The following is a 16,904-nucleotide window of genomic DNA, read 5'->3' as shown; positions in this document are numbered from 1 at the left end:
ACAGATTTATGTTGTAATTTTCTTCGTCTTTGAAGTTCAGTCAGAAATGTTGACGACTAGTGGGGTCACAAATTCAGAATGTCTGATGCCAAGGGAGTAGGCTGGTGGTCTGGCCTTGTGAACTGTGACTTTCTCTGGATTATACGTTCCTGGACCTGGTTTCTTGGTGCCATCTCTAGGTAAGCTATGACGCCCCAACATGGAAAAGGCTGGCTGCCGTGTTAGATAAACACTCGGGTCTGTGCTGTTGTAGCTGCATGGCCCAGGCGTCTTGGCTAAATCCTCAGACGGTCCCCCTGTGTTGAAACGACCTGACATTGTGTAGCTTGCACTGGCTGGCTTGTTTGGGACTTGAGGACCCATGAGTGGAGGCAGACAGTACTTGTTTGGAGCAGGGACTGCATCAGTACCACGGTAGTGTGTGCGGTTGCCCATTGTATAGGATGGGAGTCTGCGCTGCAGGTTGCATGGTGGGGCTCTCTCAGGGCTGTATGCACCAGGTCCAGGAGTGTGGAAAATCTCCTCTAGTGAACAGAAAACCGTTCTATAGTTAATCATCGGCACCATATGGTGGAGTTTCAGTTGCAACAGCTGACACTGGGTCTCTGGGGGTGTCAAAAGCAGATGTGATTTTTGTTTTTTGTATAGCAGTTAAAAAAACATGTGTCAGGTGGAAATTTAACTATTGAAATTTAAATATTTAATTTATCTATTAAACTGTAGATGAAATATAAATGAAAACTTACTCTGTGCTTTCATCCTGCCTGACATTGAATATGCAAGTGTTGCATCCTTTCCAAAGCGGTTAATTTTTGCATCAATGTGATATTGAGGTCCTGGACTGGAATCAACGTAGTACACTGCAAAGATAAACATTTAAAGTTTCTATGTTTTAGTATATTCTGTCAGTATGATTAGAATCAATTTAACAAACTAGTGGTGAGGAATCACTAATGAATTATGAAGTGTCGTCTCCCCCTTGTGGTCGTACTTTGACATTACCAAGGAATAAGAAGACAGTCTTCATGTATTTGAAATCAAAATCCAGATCAAGACAGGCATTAAGGTTCAACTAATAATATCGCTAATTATAATCATAAATAAAAACAGAGAAATGGCTCACTATTATCACTCATCCTGCCATGGAAAGAGTAGGCAGGGCTAGTTGGCTTTGTGAAGTCATGGCCAATAAATCCAATGGTAGGAGGAAGCCCATAGCGTCCAGGTCCTGGCCCTGGAAACAGGAGGAAATGTCACCAAAAAAAATTTAGCCTCACACACACTGTGACATGCATACAGGAAAAGAAATGCAAGTGAGAAAACTTGAAGTAGGAGCAGGTTAATTATTCAGTAACATGTAATGTTACCAATTTTTCCACCTTATACAGTGTTGCATTGCTCAGCATACTGCTATGTATATGTGCTCCATCAGACAGTGTTTCAGACAAACAGCTACTGAGCATTGCTGCAGGCAACACCACACAACATGGGAACACAACCTGTGCGTTCAGAGGCATGTGCAAAAGGGGGGGCATTTTTTCAGAGAGTGGAACGAGTTCTGGCAGGTCTGCACACTGTGAACACCTCCACTCTGCTTCAGTCAATGTTATGAAATACCAGATGACCAAAAGTGACAAATCTGAACAAAATGTTAAGCAGATTTATGTCTGTAGACAAAGTGTAAAGTAGTATAACATGAAATAAAAGTGGTTAGTTGATAGACTTACCTTTTTCTCTTCCTGCAATTACTGGGTATTTCTTTGCCATTTATATCCGTGTTGAAGTGATGGATGCCTCAGGAATTCTGCAAAGGTGGTAGATCTACAGAAATATTTACGAGGCACATCATTCAGAATGACAAATTCCTGGCCGACAAACACCTTATTATTATGTATCTTTTGCATCTTACCACGGGTAAATTTACTATTCAGCATACTTGGAAATTGTCCACCACACTCCTTAATCCATTTTGATGTCCTTTCTCTTGTTTATCAGAGTGTTTTCTCCAGTATCACCCACAGCCCTGAAACACAGAGCCCTGTCGATCCAGAATCAATCCTTCATTTCCATTGAAACAATCAGGAAACCTAAGACCTATAATACACATCAAAGTATCAACAACAGAGCAGACTGGGTAGGGTTGTATCTAACTGATGTCCACATGTTCCATCAGTGGTGGCTCAGACAGGTGAATAGCCGTCTCTCAGATGTATAGGTGCACTCAGCTGGTACTTAGAAACAATGTCATCACTCCGATTCTCTCTCCTGTAATGTTAGCTCCCCCTGCAAACCATGAAACCAAGATCCCCCTCTCCCTCCTTTCTCTTTTCACTCTTTCTGCTCATCACAGTAGAGATGCAATATCACTCTTCAGCCATGCATGCAGTTGCCACGGAGACTGTGTGGCTCTGGCTGGTCCCCTGCACTGCTGGCTTTATTGTAACAGGAACAAAGTTTTCCATTCAAACTGAATAGCTGGATGGAGGTTTACTTTACAACAGCTCTCCTTATGTAAAGTATGCACTTCTTTACAAGTGGGAATGTAGATTGAATTCATATGCTTTGACACTACTGTATTGTGCAAATGTTCTTCCTCTAACACATATGCAGAACAGAAAACCTGAAGCAGCTATTGATATAGTCATAAATTGCAAGCAGAATACTGCTGGAAATTAAACTATCAACCCTCGTCTTTCCCATCTTTAACCGAAGGTCGAACAACTTCTCGAGATGATGTTACAGTTCAGCTTGCTTTGATCTCCTCTAATCCCAGTGATGATTCGTTTTAAGGCCTGAGCTGCCAGTTTCCAGGAGGCCTGCAGTAACTGAGAGGGTGGTGAGAAGTGACATGTGCAACAAACATTAAACTTTAACAGGCTCTAACTTTCTCTCAGCCGCTGCTGCTTCAGTAACTCCAATTTGTTGTCGGCAGTAACACAAATGCACATCCAAATTTTTAAGAGGTGTATGGTTCGTATACATCTTTGTGTCTCCAACACAGGAGCACGACAGGGGTCAGAGAGTCAGTTATCAAAGCAGAGCGCCCTCTAAAGCAGCAGGGTAATAATAGACTTCACTGCTGACAGGAAATGATCTGCAGACTTAACTGGCCTTTCAAAGGAACTGTTTTGTTTTTATAAACAACTGCACGGCAGCTCCTCGGCTAGGAAAGGAGGCACGTCCTGCAATTATAAAATGTAAGGGTTAAAGTCATACAGTACTATGGCACAAAACTTCTTGGACTGTATACACATTTTATTCTCGTTTGTTTTAAAAAATCACAATATTTGATATGAATCAGGGTTACATTTGATCATAATTTGGTACATTTACAGAAATTTGAAACTTCATTCTTTATTTTTTTATTTTTTACTTGATTGCTTCATGAAACAAAATTTTTTAACAAAAACAAAAATAGCTTATGAACTGTACAATCAAATCTCAAGGTAGGTAAAGTGAATGGTGAGAGTATGTAGTTGGTATCATGGCAGAATAGTTTCAGGAACATTTTGAACTGGCACAAATGTATCCTCATGTAACCATAAAGTCCTTTGCTGTGGGTCAGTCCAATTTTTAATCTCTACTGTGCTGTCTATTAAAGACAAAAGCGTCTTAAAAATGTCAAATATTTCAGCTTGTGTTTCAGTAAAGCATATGCTTAACATATGTCTTTTTTTCCAGCAGGATACAAGCAGGAATTCCATCAAATATTTCAGTAATTGGGTTAAAGCTTGCTATGAGAGAAAAATGCCTTTGAAATGTCAAAGAAGCACACAAAAACTGTATAAGCGGGCAATGACTTAAAAAAATGATATGACCTCTAGCTACAAATAAATACCACAGATAGAAAATATAACAAAATATTTTTGCATAACGTCAGGTGTAATTACAAACATAAATACTTGACTATTTCTTCTATTGATTATGAAGGCAGTACAGTGAATAACAAAAATGCTATGGTGCCTATTGGTGACTAGTCTAGAGGAAGAAAAATAAAAGTCTGGAGGAGCTTAATATCAATCACACAGTCACGCCCAGCTGCACACACAAACATAAAAAGGCAATCCATTCAAAGCTCAAACACACACACACAGGTGCACACACACACTCTCCAGACCCAACCAACTCAGCCCAAGCAAGTCTCTCTTCTCTTTCCATTCACTAGCATATTCACAAATAATGTACAATTTGGTGGAGGGTATGGCTTCACTCTGTGAGCGTTTCTGTGGGCGACAAGAAAAAAAGGACACGCTCATTATAAGCTCACCTCAAACACACACACAGATAAACAAAAAAGATCAATGCAGCAGCTCCTACCATCGCTCAGGGGTGTTTTTTGTGTCCAGTGCGGGTAACTGGGTATCTACTGGCAGGAGCACCTTGTGCTGTACACCCCCCACGCCTTCAGGAAGGTCAGAATGGTCCCCTCCCTCTGCATCAGCCAGGAAAGGGTCAGAATCTGGGTCATATTCATATGAGTAGTAGGACACCTCTGCCATGGAGCCCTGCTCCTCTTCACCTGCAGGAATCAGGATGGGAGGGCATAAAGATGTAACCAAAACAGAGTTCATGGTCATATCCATCATGCATGTATAGGGAGTGATTAAGAAGTCTGTCCTGGAGACAGACAGAGTCCCTGTTAAATGTACACACTTTATCCATGTTGAGGAGCATGTGGATTATTTTGGTGTCAATAATCAGGTGATACACAGTCCTACCAATATCATATGAATTAAAAGCAAAAATGTCCAAAAAAATATTGTACAAACACACTGTTTTGGTGTGAATCTAATAACTAATATATACTTATATCCTGCACATTTGATGTTTCTGAGCTGCAATACCAGATCACTGACAGTAGATGTCCCACTCCGCTTCAAATACTGCAGTCTGCTACAGCATGCCAAGTCTTTTTTTTCCCCTCAATAGTATGACTTTATAAAATGTTTACTTTGAGTCCTAGAAGCAGAGTTTAGCTTCTGTAAAGATTCACATTGAGCTTCATGGTGAGATCTGAACAAAATAAAATAATAAAATAAAAATCATGCCAACTAAGCCTGAGTCTGTGTATGTATGTTGTCCTCTGGTACAAGTTCACTAATAAGACAAGTCTGCACAGGGAAACTAATTCCAGAGCTTCAGCTTGCTCTGCTGTTCCAGTGGAAGCTGTCAGCTCCTTGGCACAACTCACCTTCACCTATTACACTCTTGGTGCACTTAGAAGGCATGTCGTCAACATTCTAATGGTTTACAATGACAGTGTTTTTACAGCACTTATTCAATCTAATCTCCCCTGGGTTATCTTATTGTGGGTGAGAGTGTGAGTCTGTGTGGACACGTTTGCCTTTGTGAGCATGCAATGAGCATGTGTGTGCATATACAGTATATATATCTATATATATGTGTGTGAGTGCATAACAGCATTCCTGTGGCGAGTGTGAAGTGTTAGCTTTTGTACTAAGGAGACCTTTGACTGAGAGCAGCTTTGTAAGCTGCAGCTACCAGGAGTTGCAGGCTGGGGAACAAGTCAGTGCAGGCTGTGCCACATCACACACACACACACACAACACCTGAACTCAGGTGATTCACACAGGCAGACTTCGATGTTATATGAACAGTTGACATGTATTACCACATGGATACACAGTAAGGTGTGCACACTTAAATGCAATGCCTTTTTTATGTTTCCATTGCCAAACGTAACACAGCCACATCCTCCCTCCACACGCAGCCAAACATCATATCAGGAATTCTCTGGCCGCCTCTCTGGAAGTGGCAGCTGATCTAAGCTCATGATAGAGAAACAATCAAGCCTGCAGTGTGAAACCTATCCACCTATTTATCACACTGACTGTAGACATGATGTGGTGGCAGGGGAATGTGCTGCCACACACACCCCACCTACGGTATGTATCCACTTTCCTCTTCTCATTATTTCTCCCATTCTTCCATGCTCCCCCCCTTTCTTTCCCTCTGCACTCTATCACAACCTTTGCATCTTGTTGTCTCTCACTCTCCTCTTCCTGCCTTTGCACACTGTCTTTACATAAAATATGATGTGCAGATGACATACCATCCATTTTCATGTTTGCACATGCCAGCGTCAGCTGCCTTAAAATATTGACTACATGATTACATTTACATTTAGCTGACACAAGGTGTATGCAGGAGCAGATGGGGCAGCAAGAACAACCAAAGCTGCAGCATTTAAACAACAATAAAGTTATAAAAAAACACATAGTAGAGAGAGGGGGGAAAGCTGTGGGTCAGTGTGAAAAAAAACAAGAAAAGACAAGGTGTGGTAGATGAAGTTACCTGTGTGTACGGGCACTGAGGGTTGCTCTGTTTCCTGGCTTACTATTGGCTGTCTGTCCTCTGTGGTCTCCACTGTAAATTCAAACACACACTCATTAGATACACACATTTATGTGGATGACACAACATCTAAAACACTAGTAATGAATTCAACAAAGCATCATCTAAATCCTGTTTTAAAGGTCTATGTCTCCAAAAAATAGCAGCAAGCAATAAATGGGAATAAGTTGTATATTTTTCCTTTTCAAAATCGGGAAATGGTGGCATGAATCTCCCCTACAGAAGCATACACAAACAAACAAGGTCAGGGGTCCCAAAACAAAAATAGGATCCTTTTGATGATCTACAGCATGAACCACTTGGCACAAACGAAAGTCTTTTCCCACTAAAGTTTTGTCTATGCCTTTTCCCCAATCTGCCCCACAACATGAAGGCGCCTTTGTTGTTGGGCTGTGCGTCGGAAAGGAATGTGACAAGGATTTCAAAGGCTGGACAAAAGCACTCTGTCATTTGAAGAGAGCCCTGTAATACAGCAGAGAGTGAGAGAGGATGGGGGGTGGGGGGGTAGCTCTTCTCAGAAAACTCATCCAGTAATCAGCTCAACACCTGAACAGCTGTTTCTTGAGCTTGAAACATGGCACACACACACAGATGCATAAGGCCCAATGGACAATTACACATACTTATTAAGTTTCAACAAAGCCAACAGACTGTATCCAGTAAACACATGTACTGTAAAAAGAAACGCACATCCTGTTTGTTGGGTTGGTTTTTAAAGGGGCAATTTGTGACGTTAGTTTAAACAGACCTAAAATTGGAACTAAAGTTAATAATAAGGCTGTCTATGTATTGTGTTGCAAACACTACTTAAGTTAACTAACTAGCTTACCTAATTTCCCTATGGGAATTAATAAAGTAATTCTTCATCTTCATGTTAATCTTAGCTGGACAGTACACTCCTATACTACCTTTATGCGAGTTAGTGTAGTGTCTAGTCTATCGTCAGTCCAACAAAAGAGGAAGAATTAGCATCTGAGTTACTGCTGTTTTCGCGTAATGGTCCGCCTAAAAAGATACATGAACCATGAAGCCTGGCAAGAAGCCAAACAAATAACAGAACATGATTTAAAGAAGTCTGTGCTCGACACCATCAGGCCAGTACAAGTTTCCACCTGTGGAATAAATTGGAATGATGCATTGGAATAAGACAGCGAAGCTGAGAGACTGCTGAATCGTTGGTTGTGATGAGGCCACTATGGGAGTGTTCAAAACTGCAGTTCAAACCACATCCTCTAGGGGCTCGCCCTAAAAGCCAGTCAATCCATCTTAAAATGACCAACTTTACTGCAAAAATTGACATGTTTGTCTGGTTCAGACAGCAGTGTTTGGCTCAGGGGTGAAGTATGTTTTTATTATATTAGGACTTTGACTGACAGGCAGGTGCAGTACCACAGCGTAAGTTTGAGGTTTTTCTTCCACGACTGCCTGCCTACATCAGCTTCACCTCTTTGCCTGTATTTGGAGTTAGGCAGGCTGTAAAGCGGCAGTCAGAGCCTCATGAAGCCTCCCACAGGCCCTCAAAAGAGCACATCAGAAAACTACAGGTGATGTCATGGAAGCTTTTTCTATCGTTTTTTTTAACTGCCAATGGTCAGCATTCAGCTTGAAGATTTGCGGTCTGTGGCAGAATTGCCAACTGCCAAAAAAAGCTCTTACTGTGTGGACACTGGGATAGAGGAACCTGCTTGATGCGTGTCCCGTTCCGACAGGCAAAGACCTCCATCTGACACTGGTTCTGGTAGAGCTGCCCATCAGACCCACAAACAGGCTCCCCATCATAACCACAGTCCCTGTAGCATGTGCAACGCTCAAACTGCTCCTCCTCCAGACAGCCAAAGACATTGTTGCACTGGTTTGCCTGCACAAATCCTGCAGATAAAACAATCTTTTCAGAAGACTGATGAAGGAAGAACATCTGCAAAGCTTTAAAGCATTCTCTCGTCTCTCACCTATCCACTGATTGGTCGAACTCTCCACCTCATTACAGGTAGGCCCATCGCACAGCTCCCGTGCAAGTGGACTGCTTTCACTCACATTGTAGAAGCGGGTGGCTTCAAAAGCTGCATGACAAGCACAGACACACACCAGCAAATTCACACACAAATACAAAGCAATGATGATGCTCCACATAACTAGGTCATGTAACTACTTAAAAATATTCCGCAGAGGCACACCTGGTTCGTAGTAGTCATAGATCTTGACCGGAACAGGTGCTGTCTTGCCCACAATGTATTCTCTGACAGCTTGAAAGGCCACACACGTCATACACTGACTGGGAATCTAAGAAATGGGATACGCAGAAAAAACCTGAGCACAGAACAGCAGAAACATCTCCAGGAATTTGGATGAACCTCACCTCATCAAAGTAGAACAACACTTTTCTCCCATCCAGCTCGTATCTCTTCAGACCCACTCTCTTATCCATTAGCAGCTGGTAATAAAGACAGTAAGGTGGATAAGTAACCCAGACTATGTGTAAAAGTAAAAGAAAGGTAGAAACACAACAGAATCAAAACAAATTGTTACTTGTGCAATTGTTGGGACTGTTTGGCCATTGGGATTCTGTATTTATTTGGCAATAGTACAATTATAACAATGCATAATCAACTCATAAAAAAAGAGACTTTAGACGCCCCTCTCCTTCTTCCATTATACCAAATTAAGGAACAAAACACTGATGAAACGCTGGTGATTATAAAAAGACACACACAGAAGTCATTAACAGTAACAGTAATCAGCACCACAGTGGACTGGACAGCTCCGCATCATGCCGATAACCCTTTACTACTCATAAAGAATTGAGTATTATGACATGACAACCTGGGTTAACATCCTGGACTGGCACATGCACCTCAGCACATTAATCTTTTGGCTGGTTTTCTGCTTGTACAGACCAAATGTATTGGATTTGTATTGTGCAGTGCCGTTACCACCCATCTGTGTGAAATGCAAACCATACTATACTATGAAATGATGGCCAGGGATGAAACTGTCCACATCAGTAATCACTGAGCTCTGCTTACACTGTTGGAAGTTTGTGGTACTTTGTGAACTTTGTGCACAGCTGATCATGTAAACATGCAAGACCATGACGAATAAATATGAGCATATGAATGAGCAAAGGGGACGCTGTTGACTGTGAATCTGAGTGTGTGCATGCATAAAGAGCCAGCAGTTAATTCCCCCCACAGGGGGATTTTTCATTCTGTCAAAGGTGGCAGCCTTTGGACAGCAGGGGTTTATGAGGTGCTCAGCCTGAGCTGGCGCCACCGAGACATGCACACAGACACACATTACTCTCTCCCTCTCACACACAAACTCACTATACAATTGGTCTGTGTTTAGAAAACCATTGTTTGTCTGTGTAGCAACTAAAAATTGCCACAGAACTCCCTTAGCTCAAATGTTATACCTGCAGTGTGTCCTGGGTTGTTAAACAAAGCTCATTATATTGGGTGATAAGAGGCCATGGCAGTGGGAGCTCCCACAGTCAGTCAGTGGACTAATCATTCATGACCACAACATCCATGAAAGCAACTAGACATGACTGTAGAAGCCAAGCTTGCCACCATAAATTGAGGAATGTAAGTGGCAGTCGTGCAGGCAGCAGTAAAACTCTAAGGGAGGCCAGTAGGGGTGTAAACTGAGCTTGTTAGCCACCACAACTCAGGTCAGCCTCAACTGATATACTCAGCAGTATATGTATGTGTGTGTATGTTTAACATTTTTCCAGGTAGCCAGAGAGATGGCTCTTTTGGAGGGGAAAGCTTGCAGACTAAGATTCTATAACTGTCCAGTAATGAGGGACAAGCTTCTGGTGGGCAGCTGGGGAGCTGATCTGGATCCTTCCCTTTAATTTATCTTCACTTTCTCACACTCTCCATCAACATAAATCCTAATTCAGTCCTGTTTATTAGATATTATCTGTCTGTTTCCTCTCTCTGCCCTTCGTGTTAAGGTTTCTTTGTACCCCACAAGGGCCAACAAGCTGTTTATGTGGTCCTGACCCTGAACCTCCACATGCCCTCAGCTGGCTGCTCCTGCTCTCACCATACTTGCAAATACACTATAAAAAGTACCCCCACCTTAATGACCATTCCCATGGCTATGACGCACAAATATTTTCACATGTGCATAATGCGTAGAACTCAAGAGCAGCCTATGAACTGATGTGTCCCACATCTTCGTGCAACAATGGGGAGAACATCAGGTAAACACTTGACAGCTTCCAACTTACGTCAAAACATTTTCCACTGTAACACAATAGTATTCATATTGAGTGGTATGTGTGTGTTTATGGGAGTAAGTTAAGGGATGTATCCTGTGTGGGTGTGAATGTGTGCAAAGGAAACAGGAGGAGTCGAATAAATTCCTACCTGCCTGTCAGTCTCTGTGACCGACAACAACAGCTCATGATTTTTCTATGACTTTTTTATGTTGTTAAGTGTCTGCACATACCCTCTCTAGACTTTCAACATCTGCTCGGAACCCAGAGATCATAGGAACTTCGATGACGGCCATGTTGGATGAGCCTGAATGGAGCCACCTAGACAGAAATGTTGAGATTGGGATAAAAATATAAAATTTCATCTGAAGCAGTGCTGTGTATGAGTGTGTGGTGAGCTTCTACCTGGCACAAACTTCAAAGGAGATGTGGAAGTCCATTTTGTCCTGGTGTGCAGCTGGGTCGTCGTCATCGATGGGAGCCCGACGCTTCCGGTTGAGCTCAGACCGGTTGTCAGCCCGGCTGCGGGAACGTAAGGTAGAATAACGGGAAGAGGAGGAGGAAGGGGGCTGCAGGTGTTGCTCCTGAAAAGGCTCTTTGAGATCCACCCTGAGCTGGAAGGCTGGCTTGGACACTGGGTCAGGTACATTATAAGACACATCGATCTACAGACACACAGAGAGCAGCAGAAGAAGAATGACATGACATGATCCACACAACATTAAGAGCAGAGTAGATCTGGTGTTGTTCCCTGGTACTTGTGTTACTATTGCTTTGCTAACCTTTCCCCTGAATATTTGTTTGAAGCTGATATTTGTTAAAAAAATATAAGGAAACAAAATTAATTAAATACTTTTTTTGACAGACACAGCATTAACGAGTGACAACAAACTACTAAGAACTAAAGTATGTCTGACCCCCGGCATTGAAAAGGGAGGGGGAAAAAAACGACTTTAAAGTATCAACCACAAATCACATTCTATGGACACAAGACAAGGCATTCAGCAGACTACTAGTTCAGCCTGAGGACAACTTGATGTTTTGGTGCCCTTTTTTATTAATATTAATCCCCAAACCAAACAAATCATACACTGTGAATTGTAAACATTACTCAATGACAATCCTGAGGCACAGGACATACTGATAGCATACAATATGTCTACAAACACATACACGGGCAGAACTCTTTGATTGCCCCGCTCTTGTATTTCATTAGAGCCCAGGTGCTGCTGGCCCCAGGCGCTGTCAGAGAGGTGTGTTGACGCATGAAGAGGTGTGGATGGAGGGAAAGTAGAGAGAAAGACAGAGAGAGGTGTGAAGAAAGAAATTGTGTGTTTGTGTGTGAGAAATCTGCTGAGTTGGAAGACACACAACAACATCCTCTGCTGCAGCTGGCCCTGCCTTCCTCAAAATGAAGTCATATTTCACATGCAGGTTTCCCAAAAATGGGGCCGTAAACATCTTTGATCACACATGCTTTTTTTCTTTGTGCTGTGTTTGGTTTAAAAGCAGACAAATATGTAAACGTGGATGACAAGAGGAGTGGACTGAATATCATCCACAAAGGAGACAGTCCTGTATGTTTGTGATGAGGTAAGGAGAGATCAGGGAACCAACTCACTTCATTCAAATTCCAGATTAGGGCAACTGACTGTCCCAATGTGTGTGTGTGTGTGTGTGTGTGTGTGTTTGTGTCGTACTGTGGTACCTGCATGAGACAGCAGCCCTCTCCTTTAGCGCTGACAAAAAGGCCAGTGGGGATACTGGGGATCTGAAAAAGGAGAAGAAGAGAAACAAGAGAGTCAGAGGGGGTAGGGAGAGGCAAATGAGTCATTTATCAAGTGAATGAATGCTGTAGGCTGCTGCACAGCCACTAGTGGTTCCCTGGCTACTAACCAACAGGCTTTAATTGCCCCCAATTAAGCTGACACCACTAATCATAGCACAGAGGAACATGCCTGGCAGAGAGAACCTACAGAACCTACTGCACTCTCACCTGAACCACTGAGGCTGGCTTTTTAGACAGACAGACACACACACACACACACAGAGCGCTGACCTGACACCACAGTGCTCTGGCCAAGGTACGTCTTGCCCACACTGTCAAGTCTGTGTGGGCAAACAGGCCAATAAACCCCAGTGATTAAATCAACAGACCAACAAGGTGCTTTTGAGAAATCCGGCCCAGTTAAGCCTGGTTTGGTTTGGCAGGATGAAAAGATCATGGCTACTGAACAGCTGAAAACCAAAGATGAATGTTTAAAGCCAAAGCATGTCTCTGCTACACTGCTGCTCATCAATCACAGCAATTAAGAGGGAAAACATTTCTGAACTGCATTATAGTGCAGATGGTGAAATTTCCTGTATGAAGTACTGGTGATAATTAGTGAAATCAATTAATTTTGATGAAGTATCAAGGCCTAAATGCAGCAGAAGGGTACATTTATCTGCATACAGAAAAAATGAGGAGCCTTCTGCACATAGAAACACTACCTTAGCACTCTGGAGGAGTTTCTTGTTGTCCCTGTTGAGTTCAAATGTCTCCTGGAAGTCGAGGTTGGTGGAGGCCAGCGAGATGGTGAGGTTCACCCCTCCGACGTAGGACAGGATGGCGTACTCTGATAGAGCATGCAGAGCCACACATGTGTCCTGGAGACAAGAAAAGTCAATGCAACACCTGAGTTCTGGGATCAATGAAACATACTTTGTCTTTAGTCATGACAGCGTTTTGTCTGAAACATCAGGGAAGGGAAACAGCACTACCTGTGTGGAAGAGAAGCCACCCAAGGCATTCCTTTGCTGGGAGAGCCATTTGACCACAGGCAGGGCAGATGCCACATCACCCAGTAGGGTGTAGGTCAAAAGACCATAAGCTGTCATCTCCACTTCTGCTGACACCACTGGGAACAAACAAGAACTGATTATGAAGAGGTTTATTTGGATTCTGTGAATTAAAAGGACTATCACCACCAGTGACAGCATTAAATAAGCAGGATAGGAGGCGATGAATGTTGTACCTGACTGAGAGAGGCCATCACTGAAGCCCATGAAAGTGTCTTCATCTGTCATAGTGCTGCCAGTCAGACTCCAGTGGGTGAGTCCATCTACAGAGATAAACAAGCTGATTCATTATGTGGCTCACATCAATATCCTGTTCAGCCATGTTACTGAACCCTGTGACTTCGTTGTGCATGCAGAATTGAATTTTAAAAAATGCTCTAATGTGCCAAAACTTGCAGAAAGTTTTAGTCAGATGGAAGAGAAGGAAATGGCCAAAGGAAACCAACAGTGAGATAAGAAACAGAGAAGGAAAGGAAGGAGTGGGCTGAACCACAGCAGCTACTTTCAAAATGTGTCCGACAGCTTGTGCAGGGCTGCCTGTTCAAACTGCAAGCAGCCTTAGGTCAGGAAGCCGTAATTGTAAATCTGTTACTATTTTGTGTTGCTGCAAAGATCTGATCAAAGAAAGAAGGGAGTCTTTGAAATGATTTTTTGTTTTACAAAAAAAGTTTGTATTAACATCTGGTCTTAGCACCTGTTTATACATCTGCTGTCCAGGCTGCTAAATTCTGACCGAATGTAACTCCACTGACTCGCTCACAGTGACGTGTGGTAGTACCTTGTGTGATGGCCATGTGGTTGAGGCGGCGCAGGGCCAGCGAGGCATAAGGGCTGCGCAGCAGAGCCAGGGCGTATGCAGACAGAGCGGTGGTGTAAGGATCGTCAGCAGAGTATGTGTTGCTTTCTAGGAAATCCTTGGCTTTGGCCACTGCCACCTTCTCTTCCTGGATCAAATGGAACAGACACAAGTGAACATGTGGTAATGGAGCTGGTCATTATCATACAACACGTGGCAGAGGAAGAGAAAACACTGAAGTCTGTATTTTCAGTTAAATAAATTCTACATGTTTGTATTCTAATAAACTTTATATTGTGTATATTTTATCTCTCATAATTGAGTATCTGCTGTTTAAATATATACCAAACAGAATTTCTGACATGTGCTGTCAACATGAGAATGTCTGTAGTTTAGTGATTTTTAGGTATCATCAGATAGGTCTTTTACGTGATGTGACACTTGGTATGTACAGACACACAATCATCATCGTCATCATCATCATTTTCAGTGTTAAGTTGTTAAGAAGCTTCCCCATCCAAACTGTCTCCTCTGTGCAGATGCAGTTATTGAATAAACACTCATTTTAAGAATTTGAGAGTTGACTTTCATCTCATGCAGATGTGACCTTCCCTCTCATCCGTGAGATGATAGGCCTTAGGAGCCACTCACTGTAATTGCAGCAGTCATCTTTTAATTAACTGAAATTGGAAGGGGGGAGATGAAGGTGCTGCTTTGATGTGATGGATGCCTTCTCAGTTTTTATCAGTTGTAAAAGGACAGATTCTTGGGGGGGGCAGATGGATGGAGACGAGCCAGAGAGAGGAAACGCTAAATAAAGAGTGGACGATTTGAAAGCAAAGACAAAAGCAATCAGTGGTTTGGAGGCTTTTATGTTTCAATTTCCTGTTTCTTTTTGTTGTTTTGATTATTGTGAGTGCGGAAAAAAAATTGAGTGGACTGACAAGGGGAAAAGCAGAGGGCACAATGACTCAACTATCTCTGCATGTCAGCATTAAACTTTTGAAGTAGTCCAAAACATGATTAGGCATTACATTAACAGCACTGGGGCATAACAAATTTGAGTAGGCTGACTGCCAGCACATCAGTCTTCACAACTATCAGGAATGCAGCAATACGTCCACGCACGACCCGGGCTGGTAGGACGGCCTACAGGAGTAAGTGGTTTACTAAGTGCTGCTGTTAATGATGAAAAAAACATTTCGAATCATAAATCAAAAGTTTGCATCCAGCAAAGGTGACGCACCGGGCCAAGTGGAACATTTTAATATGTTTTTAGTGGCTCTATTTAGTCCTGCCAAATTAAACACTAACAACACTTTGCTGCTTCAAAGGCTTGCCTCTAAGGTCCGACTGAGGAGTGAGAAGCACAGTGTTGCAGTGACATACAATGTTATTGGACTGCTTACCTCTGTGTTTATCCCTGTCTCCAAGAGAGCTGCGACCACATAAGCTGTAAGTGAGATCTTCCCATGGATTCCTCCCTGTTGATAAAAGTTTCACTTAATTTCACATTATAGATACCTCTTCAACATCTGAGCCCTTTTTGTTTAACAGTCTGGACACCCGGTCACATACATTTATAGAGAAATATATATACTATATGCATATGTTGTAGCCTTGCACTGACCTCACACTGCTTACATTACATTTCCTACTCATGAATGTGTAGCTTACCCTACTGTTAGTTACAGTATCTGGTGATAGTAGACACAAATATTTAATTCCTTCAAGAGCAACACAAACATATGTTGTAACAAATATTCTGTCTAACCCCACTGTTCCTTTCTTAACATGCACCACCCATGCAAGCTTAGGCCTACCTGCAGGTCTTTGTTGAGGATGCGTCCCATGGCAGGGAAGGAGCCGTCCTCTCGCTGGTGTTTGATGAGCCACGACTTGGCTGCACAAAGCTCCTCAGGGTCAATGAAGATGAAACCCCGAGACTGAGCAAAGGACTTCAGCACAAATGCTGTCAGCCTGGAGGAACAACAGATGGAGGTAGATGAGAGAGACAGAGTTAGTGGACGAAAAGCAAACGTTAATAAAACCCTGTCAACGTGCTCAAAACACTTATCACACACTGAGTAAGCGATTGCAATTTCGGTAGTGAGAGGTATCTCTATTTTGACCATTTAACAGAAAGAAAGGGGGCTGATAGAGAAGAGCATAGAAGGACTGAGTGTCCAAGAGGACTGGTATGTATAGATAAATCTGAAGAAATGTAAAAAAAAGGAAGAGATGAGAAGATGGGTGCAGCAGGGTTTGATTGCGGCAGCTGTGCTGCTGAGAATGTGAAATCCTACATGGGCCAATCAAGTATGTTTCTGGTTGCGAGTAGAAGATTCCCCAAAAGCATTCCGCAACTTATACAAATATGTATCCCAGGGACGAAGGTTGTGAATCTGGCTGGCCTGGGAGTGGAACTGAAAGTTTATGAGCCATGGTTTTAGCGGGCCACGGTGGAGAGGAACCAGGGGAGCAACGGAGAAAGGCCAAGGTCAGCCCTGGGGGACACGGCTGAGCTAATAAACATACACTCATCCATAAACAACAGACCTCCCGGTAGTGGCTGAAAGCTGCAGTCTTTAGCCAACAACTGCTCAGTGACAGCAAGACATTCCATTACAGCACCCCTGATCATAAGTAAGTAACTTAGAGGATGAG

At 42.8% G+C, this 16,904-nt stretch overlaps 2 protein-coding genes across 2 annotated transcripts in view; both read right to left on the bottom strand.

Annotated features, from left to right (window-relative positions):
- Positions 1–16: 16 nt before the first annotated feature.
- Positions 17–1,767, bottom strand: cimap1d (CIMAP1 family member D). The gene is made up of 4 exons (XM_028403984.1): positions 1,728–1,767; positions 1,124–1,234; positions 747–860; positions 17–524 (listed from the first exon to the last, which is right to left on the bottom strand). The coding sequence occupies exons 1-4, from the start codon at positions 1,765–1,767 to the stop codon at positions 37–39; spliced, it is 753 nt and encodes a 250-aa protein (XP_028259785.1). The 3' UTR covers positions 17–36.
- Positions 1,768–3,241: 1,474 nt separating this feature from the next.
- Positions 3,242–16,904, bottom strand: part of cpamd8 (C3 and PZP like alpha-2-macroglobulin domain containing 8) — a 32,309-nt gene continuing 18,646 nt past the window's right edge. Inside the window, exons 29-44 of the mRNA XM_028403560.1 lie at positions 16,061–16,217; positions 15,647–15,721; positions 14,220–14,385; positions 13,618–13,704; positions 13,364–13,500; positions 13,094–13,249; positions 12,309–12,371; positions 11,006–11,265; positions 10,834–10,921; positions 8,732–8,806; positions 8,550–8,655; positions 8,325–8,435; positions 8,032–8,244; positions 6,316–6,387; positions 4,318–4,519; positions 3,242–4,223 (exon numbers count right to left, since the gene is read on the bottom strand). Coding sequence (XP_028259361.1) covers position 4,223; positions 4,318–4,519; positions 6,316–6,387; positions 8,032–8,244; positions 8,325–8,435; positions 8,550–8,655; positions 8,732–8,806; positions 10,834–10,921; positions 11,006–11,265; positions 12,309–12,371; positions 13,094–13,249; positions 13,364–13,500; positions 13,618–13,704; positions 14,220–14,385; positions 15,647–15,721; positions 16,061–16,217 — 1,969 coding nt within the window. The 3' untranslated portion in view covers positions 3,242–4,222. The remainder of the gene's footprint in view (positions 4,224–4,317; positions 4,520–6,315; positions 6,388–8,031; positions 8,245–8,324; positions 8,436–8,549; positions 8,656–8,731; positions 8,807–10,833; positions 10,922–11,005; positions 11,266–12,308; positions 12,372–13,093; positions 13,250–13,363; positions 13,501–13,617; positions 13,705–14,219; positions 14,386–15,646; positions 15,722–16,060; positions 16,218–16,904) is intronic.

Source organism: Parambassis ranga, chromosome 4 (genome assembly GCF_900634625.1).
Source record: "Parambassis ranga chromosome 4, fParRan2.1, whole genome shotgun sequence".
NCBI lineage: Eukaryota > Metazoa > Chordata > Actinopteri > Ambassidae > Parambassis > Parambassis ranga.
Note: the sequence above shows the minus strand (reverse complement) of the source record. Positions and strands in the feature narration are given on the sequence as shown.